Source organism: Ylistrum balloti, unplaced genomic scaffold (assembly GCF_031769215.1).
Source record: "Ylistrum balloti isolate Yb309-2 unplaced genomic scaffold, AGI_CSIRO_Ybal_v1 Utg371842, whole genome shotgun sequence".
Taxonomy (NCBI): Eukaryota; Metazoa; Mollusca; class Bivalvia; order Pectinida; family Pectinidae; genus Ylistrum; species Ylistrum balloti.
In genome coordinates, this window is record NW_026782913.1 from 60,840 (window position 1) to 71,631 (window position 10,792).

General features: G+C 33.4%; 1 protein-coding gene across 1 annotated transcript; it reads right to left on the reverse strand.

Moving 5' to 3' along the window:
• Positions 1-1,871: 1,871 nt before the first annotated feature.
• LOC132563738 (uncharacterized) lies at positions 1,872-6,693 on the reverse strand (the record flags this gene model as incomplete). Its single annotated transcript, XM_060228488.1, has 5 exons — positions 1,872-2,288; positions 3,453-3,551; positions 4,566-4,635; positions 5,266-5,634; positions 6,538-6,693. Coding segments are annotated over 5 exons (753 nt in total), but the record flags the coding sequence as incomplete, so codon positions are not given.
• Positions 6,694-10,792: the final 4,099 nt, after the last annotated feature.

Genomic DNA, 10,792 nt, shown 5'->3' on the forward strand with positions numbered 1-10,792 from the left:
GCATTGCCTTTTTTCTCTAAAACATCACTTTAAAATGATCCATCAATATTGAGAACTATTTCTACAGATGTCTTACATAATCTACTATACTCAATACAATACTTAATTTGATTATTTTCAACAATGATGGCAATATCTCCCTGATCTATAAACAGTAAACAGTCTGTCCTACAATGTCCAGCATTGTTTGACCAAAGAACTCACAACAACATACAATACCACTTATTTTGGCCACAATTTAAAGATATTACCTGTTTTTCTGAATTATCTTATATTTTCTGAACCACAGAGGATGAAAAGCAGAGCTGTCAGGAATTCATTTCAGGCTAAAAACACCATATGTATATAACATTTTCAACATTTGAGGAAGTGCTAGCAAATAGCGTTTGCATCACCATTAGTTATAGCTCTAAAAAAACTCAGCAAATCTCTTTCCCGGCACTTGGTATACTTAACTATATCACAATATAGATTACTAACATTTCACACACATAAGCTTGTGATAAGTTGTGTACTCTGAAGTATTTTTCTGCAGTTGTTTCAAAGTCTAAATACACAGTCAATACTTGAGTCACAATTTGTACTTAACATAAATAGGAAATATAAGTTATGAAATTTAAGTAAAGGACAGTGCAACATGATTATATCCATAGAGATATGTACAGGTGCAACTTACAGGGAAAATGCTTCCACATTAACTTGACTTTTACAAATATTCATTCAATAGCCAATTATGTTATCTATATGCAGCTCTAATTTAATACAGCTGGTGATGGGTGGAGGGAGTAGCCCAAAATGTTTATAATATATTTGGCATGGATATGTGAATTTACATAAAAAATAAATAGCATATGAACTGAAAACTAATGCATTTCTGAAATAATAGAATAAAAATTTAAGATTTTCATTTATCATTATGTTTATCACATTCCGTAAGTGAGCATATTGAAAAAATACCGATAAAATGCCAACCCTCACCTCAATCAAGTCCCAAAAATTACCAACACCTATGATAAAGGAAGGTACTAGAATTAAATTAAATGTAAGAGACAGGAAAATGTCACCATTTTACAAGTTAAAAATAATTTACTGAAATATCATGATTTGATCAGTACATATCCTAACATACTGCATTTTTGTGAAAAGTGAATCATTTCTTAATCTAATCAGAACAACTCATACCCTTAGATTCCTCATCTAACCATCAAATTCTCAAAATCCCTCTGGGCTCTACAAAAACTAAACTAAACTAAAATTAGTCTACAACCAGTGAACTGGGTAAAGGTTTGAAGATTTCATTTCATATGTTGAAGTAGAGATAAATATATTTGTACAGTGTATATAAATAGTAAATAAACAGATTTGAAGTCAACTTTATTTTTCAGATGTTATTCAACTGACTAGGATTAAAAAAAAATAAAATGGATGCTATTCACTGAATAAAAATAATACTACAACTCAAGTACCTTTTGTTATACTAATTTGATAATGTCTACTTCTGACACTAGGTGATGATACCAGCCAGTGGCAGCATACTGAGGAATTTATCAGGATCTCAACTCAGTTCCTGTTTATTATAATTCTCTGTGATTTGTGTGATATGCCGTACTAAAGAAATTAATGCTACATGATACATTAGCTCCACTAAAAAGTATTGATAAACACAAATTTTTTTTTTAAAAGCTATGATTATTTTAAGTGTTATATAGCCTTATTAGATCCAAATTTCACAGGTACCTACACAAAATCCTGTGAAATTCTGACTTAACATACACAAAATTATGCCTAATCCTGATCAGTGATTTTAACCTGAAAGAAAGCATTCTCTCTCATTTAAAAGTGATTGTAAATGAACTGGTGCTTTTGGCAGCAATCATAACCAGCTTTAAGTTTCCACTACCATAACATCCAAATGTGTTGTTGAAAATCACTAACTGGTAGCTTAACTTTGTGTGCTGCTGTTGATTATCACAAACAATGTTATTAATGCCTAACTTCTGATTCCCTGTCAGGAGAAATACATAACAAATGAAAATGTATGCAAGACTACACACAAGTATAGCCCTCAGCACCAAATAATCAGTAGACAACGACTGTAGTGTTTGGACATGTCTGTCCGAAGCTGTAATGCTATGCATCAGAACTGAACTCTGTCCCCATGTATCTTTCGGGAGCTATTCCAGTTCACCTTTCTCAGATTGTAGAAAGATTTCAGTAACAGATTAAATTTCAATTTTCACGTCTTGGTTTCTTCTTCTTGCCTTTAGGTTTAGCTTCAGTCCAAGATTCTGAAATTTAGTATAAATATGTCACAAAAAAAAATGTAAAAAGTTAGATACTAAAACATTAAAGAACAAGAAACATGAGTGTGTATCAGAGAAATGTACCTAATCTTTCCATCATTGAACACATTATCTACAATTTATATTTAGACAATGATGTAAAGCAACAAAAAACGATAAGTTGCCATCAATGATTTTACATCTGAAATACATAGATTCGACACAGCCTTTTATAAGGACTTGTGAGGTCATCTAGAATAATACAACTGTAGAATCTGTTACCTGCATATGTTAAAGAAGGGTTGAGTGCTAATAATTCGTAGCAAAATCTCATTCAAAGCTGGACTTCATTTTGAGTAAGACAGAAATGAATTAATCGCGAAACATATATGTATAGGTAACAGATTCTATTTCTCAGACATAATTTTTGTCAAAATTGCATGAAACTTTCTCAAATACATAGATTCCTTTCAAAATGTTGGATCAGTAAGATTATCTGCATTTTCAGTTATATGTCATGATGACGTCATTTTAATTATGAAGTTGCTTGGCACCAAGTATCATGTAAGTTGTCTAACAAATTGAACTGAAAACAGAAAAATCTTTCATTGGGTAGCACAGGAGATTTGCCATCTACAAGAGTACATAAACCAAATCTGGAGGTGCATTCTCATGAACAAGCGATCACAGACAGATCTTGACACCCAACATCATATGATTTTTATTTGTTCCTTATCATTAGGATCTTTTCTCCTTTTTGAGGAATTTTCATATGCAATTACAATTATGAAATCTGACCAAGTTCCATCCAGTATTTCTCAAGAAATAGCAATAACAGACTTCAACTTGGGAAATCAAATATGGAATATTTATGGAATGGTTGACATTTTGAAACATTCTTTACAGAAAAGCCTGACATCTTCAGTTTGGAACAGACTAGCATCTAAAATTGTCCATGGAATAATCACACATCTTAATTATTTATGGAATCGTCGGCCATTTCCAGTGATTTATGGGAAAGTCTGACATCTTCAGTTAAAATCAATGGAAAAGACTGACATCTTGAATTGTTCATGGAATAATTGGGCATCTTAATTATCTATAGATTAGTCAGACACTATACTATCAGACTTGCAAAGCAGAAAAACACTAAGCATAGAGACAACATACCTGATGTTTGTCCCATTTCATCAAAAGCCAACACCTGAGGAGCTTCAGGTGAGGCCTCTACTCCTTCTCCAGGTGTGCCACTACTAGCAGCAGGTGTTTCTGGGGAAACAAAAAAACATCAATAACTAAACAATTAAAGGAGAATTTTGATATATGGTATACATATATATATATACATATATATTAAAAAACTTAATATGAAATATATGACCATATAATATTAGTAACAAGAAGATTACATGGACATTTTACAAGCACACATTCCTACATTGTCACAGAATTTAAAACCCAAACATAGAAACAAACACAGTAACATACCCAATCCTTCTCCCTCACACACACTTTAATACATTGTCATTCAACATCAATGCAGTCAATCACAATAGTAGTAGTTTAATTATGATGTCACAATATATCCATAGTGTCTCAATGTTTACCCGACAACTGTAACCATTTTGTGCTGCAAAACTGTCCTTCAATTCCACATTTTATGCTTACCACATAGGAAAGACCTCTGTTGAATACCTTAGGTATCTACCCAACAAGATACTGCTCGTTAAAATGATTGGGGTATTGGTTCTCCTGATTTTTAGTTTCTTTATCTTTCAGTGAGAAATTAAGGAGGGATCCGAGTTGCAAAGCTTACAACTATTGCCACAGGAGTTGATTTCATGGTCTGCTGGTTGGAATTTGGGGTTTTATGACTCATAAGTATGATAAAGAGGGCATTATTTCGTACATTATCCTTTCGTTGGGTTTCAAGAGATGATAGGTTTTGAGAAAGATAGAGTTGGGTGAGTTGCATTGTATTAGAATGTAGAAAATGTTACATATAAGTCCTACTTAAAACCTATAATATTTTATGATGTAAAAAGTCAACTGTAGGAAGGGAATTAGGGCCTGTGACAAACGGTTGTGATTTGTGTAACTTAGTGATAAAACCTTCTGTGATAAATGGATGTCAAATTCGATGTAACTTTCTGATGGGACTCCTGTGACAAAGGTTTATCAGACACAGTTTTAGCGATGCAACTATTGTGACTAAATTAGTGATGTGTTTACTGTGACAATTGATTGTGAGATTTGTGTAACTTAATTAGCAAAGAGACTTACCTGTAACAGGTGGTTTCGCAGCTTGTGTTACTGAATGAGATGTCTCCTTGACAACCATATCTGTTGTCTTCTGCAAAGCAACAGAAAACATCAAATCACTGTTTCATTTTCAGCTATGAAGAGATAATCAATAAGAATACAACAGGATTTAATGGTCACTTAAAAGGCAGTACAACTGTTTTTGTTGTTGGCAACAAGTAAATCGTCATGCTTACAAAGAAAGACAATTAATATCTAACTGCAAACACGAAATCCCAGAGGGATCTTGGTGCCCCTTATTATTTGACCTTTGTTTGATCTTTTCCCTTCTTTCTCTTCTCTGTGTTTGCTCTTAATAATAAGAAATTTGAACATTCCTTTGCCGAAATAGTGATGATAAGCTTTACCTGCCAAACCTAAAATGGTCAGGCCATTTCGTTTTTCTGATTAGTCCCAAACTCAAAAAGGTACGACTAGGGATGAAGGGAAACAAACACATGAAATTTGGGAAAGATCTATGCTGTAGTTCTCAAGAAATAGCGATAACTAAAGTTGTCTACGGATGACAAACGACAAACATAGGGCGATTTAAATAACCAAACATTAATGAGATGGTGGGCTAAAAAAGTAATTTGTAACAGACTAACAAAACACATGACAGATAACAGGTGATCATGACAAAGTAAAGGATAAAACTGGTAAAGAAACAAACACAACCAACCTCATTCTTTTTCTTGTTTTTCGGACTTTTTACTGGCTTATTGTCCCCACTGGAGGAATCTTTGGCTCCACTATCATTGCTTGCTCCAGGTGACTTGGGCTTGGCAGCTTCTGGTGCTTGTTTGACATCTTTGGTTTTAGGCTTCCCTTGGTCTGGAGACGAGGACTTTGATTTGTTATTCTCTGCCGCTTTGGGTTTGGCATCTTCTGTTGAAGGTTTGTCAGGAGATGGGGATTTAGCTTTACCTTTCTTTGGTGCAGGAGTGCTTGGTTTTACTGCAGATTCTATCTGGTCCTTAGCAGCCTCTACAGCTGCTGCTTTCTTGCCCTTGTTTTTCTTGCTTGGACTTTCAAATGGGGCTTCTGCTTTCTGAAACACAAAGCATTCATTTGTTAACCCTTTTAACTCTGCCACTTTTTTCATATATGCTAAAAACATACAAAGATTATTGGTTGCAGTGTATTTAGCTTTGAACACTGGCAAGTATAATCATATTTACCAAGATGATAAATATACAAACATCTTCAATTAGAGCAACCATTTACCCAACATTCTTCTCTGCATGACTTCCTTGGGGACAATTTTATCGAATAATTACTTAAGTCGGCCATTTATTGAAAATACATAACTCCTAATAAAAATTTATAATTAGACAATCAGAAAACCGTCAGTGATACCAAATGTGATCCGTTGGATTTCTTTTGATAACTGGTGATAATTCAATAGTCAAAAAACTCCCCTATTCCTTTAATATGTATATCGTTATCAACTTATCAATTAGTTTTTCCATATTGCAAAATTACAACATTATATCTATAACAAATTACATATCTGTGTATCAGCATACTGTAAATATACTTATTTCAAATTTTAGAGCATAATCAAAAACAGATTAGCACAATGATAAATTAGCTTGCCTATAGCAATAAAAGTAGAAAAAGTATAGCAAAACTGTGATAAATGCAATCATAACTAAGAGGTATGTGCTCATTACAAATAATGCTTAAATAAGATTACAACTAAAATAGAGCTGTTTACTGTATAAAGATTGGTTTGGTTTGTAAATAAAATTTAAAATTAGCTTGTTTGAGGACAAAATGTAATCACTTGTTGATTTTTCATAAATTCCTAAAAAAAAAATAAGATAGCTTGAAATGTTTCTTGTTTTGTTTGTATGGGAAATAAGGCCAAGAAATAACTAAGAAGTTACTATTTCACAAGCTGCAATTTATATTGTTGTGTTGGAAATTACACTATATCAGCAAGACTTACCTCCCCTGTACTGATGGCAGATTCAGCACTGGTGGTTTGTTTCTCTGGGGTCTTCGTTACTGGCACTGGGGCCACACTCTCTACCTCAGTAGCCTTGGTAACTGGCTCTGGGACCTTGGTGACTGCCTTTGCTTCCTCTTTTGACTCAACAGGTTCCTGTGAAAATATGCATGAATCAGAATACAGAGCAACTTTTAAGTATGATCTATCTCCCCACACACTTAACACATAAGGAGTTTGAAATCTGGATGGGAAGATTATTAGTACAGAATACTTTAAGCACAGAAGATTTTTATTATTTTTACAAATAACTACACAGATTATATAAGACTTTTTGTGTTATGAACGGCCCATCTTCCCTAAATACTCCTGCATATTTAACATAGAATCAAAGTACTGAAAGTACTGGTATGCTAAGACCATTAAAAAATAAATTCTTTGTTATTAGCTTGCTATATACTGAAACCAACTATATGCAATCAATAAATCATTGCAGCCAATAAAAAATGACCAGCAGATATCAGAAATAACAAGCATAGTAGTATTACTTATGTAATACATGTCCCAAGTAGGCTCCAAGATGCAATGATAGGGAAGTTGTCCATTTCTTTGGATACATTGTAGGGAATGTTGATCATGGACACCATATTATCACTTTAAAGACTGTGTATCCTATTGGTTTAAGACCATTAGTTAGACCATCATGCAAATAACATGCTACATACAAATATTGGACAGCTTCATTTTCCAGATTGTTTGTAAATGACTGCATAAGAGTACCAATTTTCTAAAACAAACATGATATGTCACCATAACTTAAAATAGAAGATGCCTATTCTTCCAGAAAACCTGGTCTTATTCTCCTTGTACTTTTTCTGGGAATCTTCAAGTAGATATTGACTTTGTTCCAATTTTTCATGTTTATATATTCTTTGTTCTCTAAAACTTGTCACAAGATATTTTATTCCTCTTGTATTATCATTTTTTTAACATCCTTACAGTGACCTTGAACCTTGAAATTTACAAGATGTGAATATCTTTTAGGTTGTGAAATTTGATAGAAAAACGAGGGTAATACAATGGAAAAACACCCCCATGCAACTATCCGTTTTTTGACTGTGACCTTGATCTTTGATATCTGACCCTGAATTTCTAAAGAAACCGACTTCTCCTCACAAGGGATACATGTTCCAAATTTGATTAAGGTATACTAACTGTCTTGGCCTCAATGCGTTTACAAGGTAATCATATAGTACTTATGCAAGTACTGTGACCTCTACATTCAATCCTCAAAATCATTACTATATCCTCGCCACATTGCCCAGGGATAACTGAAACTGTAATCCAAATGATAACTAATACCCCCAACACCCACAGCCTTAGTTATCTCCCCATGGTGACCTTATGCAAAAAAACATCCTCTGAAACACAGCGGCATGTGCACATGTTCCCTAATATTCCTGCGAAGTTTTGTTGAAATTGGTCCACAGGTTTAGAAGTTGACCGACATGCAAAACCTGTCTATATTGACCAGATGCCATGGCAATCAATATTTCCAGGGGAAAATGGTGCATGCACATCTACACATTGTCCCGAATATTACTGTAGTTTCATTGGAGTTGTCTAGACAAGATGTGTCTACAGACAGACAAACAGATGGATGGACAGATAGACAACTTGATTCGATTTACCCACCCTTTTGGTGGTATAAGAATGCACAAGAGTGCTTACAAATTCCATGTGGACAGACATCATGGAAAAATAATAATGATAATAATGAAAATAAAAACATGATAAAGATGCTTATATCTTGTTTTCTTTATTCAGTATTCTTTCCATGCTTTGATTAGCAATGTAATCTTGTCATGTCAATATCCTAGTACAAGATTGCATACACAAAATTGTTGTAGGTAGACTTTTAAGATAAATAAAAAAAATACATGTCCAAGTTTAAATGAAGGTTTTAAACAGAAGTCGTATTATGTTCAGTATACAGTGATTTTTCTAGACAATTGTAAACTATAAACTCGGTATACAGCGATCTTTTCTACACATTTGTAAACAACAAACTCAGTATGCGGTGATCTTTTCTACAAAAAGTTTTTTTTATATATTGTATATACATAACTCAGAAAAAAAAATAAGTAAACCTTTCTATGTACACTACAAACTCAGTATACAGTGAGCCTTTCTACATAAACTTGGTATAACTAGTGAATCTTTCTACTTAAGTGAATTGAAGATTGTAAAGAAATTTACTACAAATGCAGCATACAATGATCTTTTCCACATTTTTTTAGTTTCTGCCATTTGTTGATTCTTCTTTTGTGATGGTAATTATATTGCCGCCTTTAGAGAGTACTGTGACCTTAAAAGGCAACATGGTTGTTAGCATATCCTCAAGTGATTAACCATCTTCAACATCTAATTGGAGGTCGGAAAGAAGGACGTTTTTCTCCACCATAAGGTCCTCAAATCCATTGTTGGTCACAATGGCCAATTCCAAGTTAGAAGAATCAAGAGATACCTTCTACCATTCCAGATTTCATTTCTTCAGGGACATCCACCTGCTGAAAGAGAGTAAGGGAAATAAATAACTATATTTCTTTATTGCTATGATTATGTGCAAGAAATATACACTTCTGTATAAGCTTATAGTCTTGAACTTCCCAATAGGAGTCTATATTAAATATAATTAATTGTTTTGACATTCAGGACTGTCAAATTATGAAGTGATGGACAGCTAGAAAATAAGAATATCTTGACCATGGTCATACAGAGATTGAATCATAAAGTTAAATTCATGAGATAAATCTGTGCAGTATGATAATTTATTTTGACATTTGTATTTCAAAAATCATTATGACTTGAAAGGTAATGTGTAATTTAATTAATTACATTGGACCGTCATGCAATGGCAATGCCATTTTCATAATGTAATTGTAATTTCATTAATTACATCATCATGTAATTGAACCCATGCCTATTACAAACAGTAGCTGTCCTAACTGATCCTAAAATTAAATTTGGCTATGTCTATCACAAAATTAATGTTGGCTGTCTATTACAAATGCCATATTTAGCTACAGCAGAGGTATTTCAAAAATGTATGTCATTGTAACTGAAAGGACACAATTAATGGTTACTTAACCAGAACTACAGTTCTGAACAAACCACTACAAAGCCTGGTTAACTGTACTAAGAAAATGTCTTCTCAATTAATCAATTTCATTGATTATTGACATCTTATTGTTGTACTTACAGTCACTTGAGTTTCTTAAAAGTTGCAATTTGACTTTTAATAAGGCCCAAAATGATAATACTGCAATGTCTTAATTAGCTCTCGAGGGGTATTGGTTACACTGTTTATCTCATTTCATTCCATTCACCATGAAAATAAAACTCTAAAAAACAGTCGACAATTAATGACAAATATTGAGCCTAGGGCTGGGTAAAATTGATGAATCAAAAGTGTTGAACTGAAAGTGGACGCAGTTGACATAATACTGAAATTTCTGAGATGAACAAATACAGTACATATATCAAAATGTTCAATTGTACCAATAATACTTTACACATTCACACTGGGACTTTACACATTCACACTGGAACTTTACACATTCACACTGGGACCTAACACTTTGCTAGGTTTATCCTAATCTTTATTAAAATACTTTCCGGGAATCAGATGTTAATTGACATCTTCATTATTCCTAATCTTCATATTGTAATCGTTCACATGCATCACTCTTCAACAGAATCAACGAGACATCATGTCAGAAAGACAAAAACTAAAATTAAGCTAAAACTATATATATTAACTTCACATGTAAACCTGAAAATTAGCATAGCTGTAGAGTTCCCGTACGATTTCAAACTCTGGTCTTGGGCCGTTGGGGTACTTATAAATTATCTCCGATCAGAAATTTGAAAGAGCTAGACCTACAATAGCGCGGACAGTGACAGATATTTTAAAGTAAAATCGATATATTACCCAGACAGATTCCTAGATCTATTCACGGTAGCGTAAGTAGTACAGTACAATATTACGGATAAGTTTTTTTTCTGGTTAATTTCCGATCTGTTGGGCCACTGACAGAAGTGACTGCGATGAGACCATTATGAAACGATCATTCCAAAATAAATCCATTTCAAAATACTGAAATACTTTACGGAAGCAACAAAAATGTGCTAGATGCTTACATAACATTTTTCAAATGCATACTGCTTCAAGGGAAAAGTCTTGAAAATATTT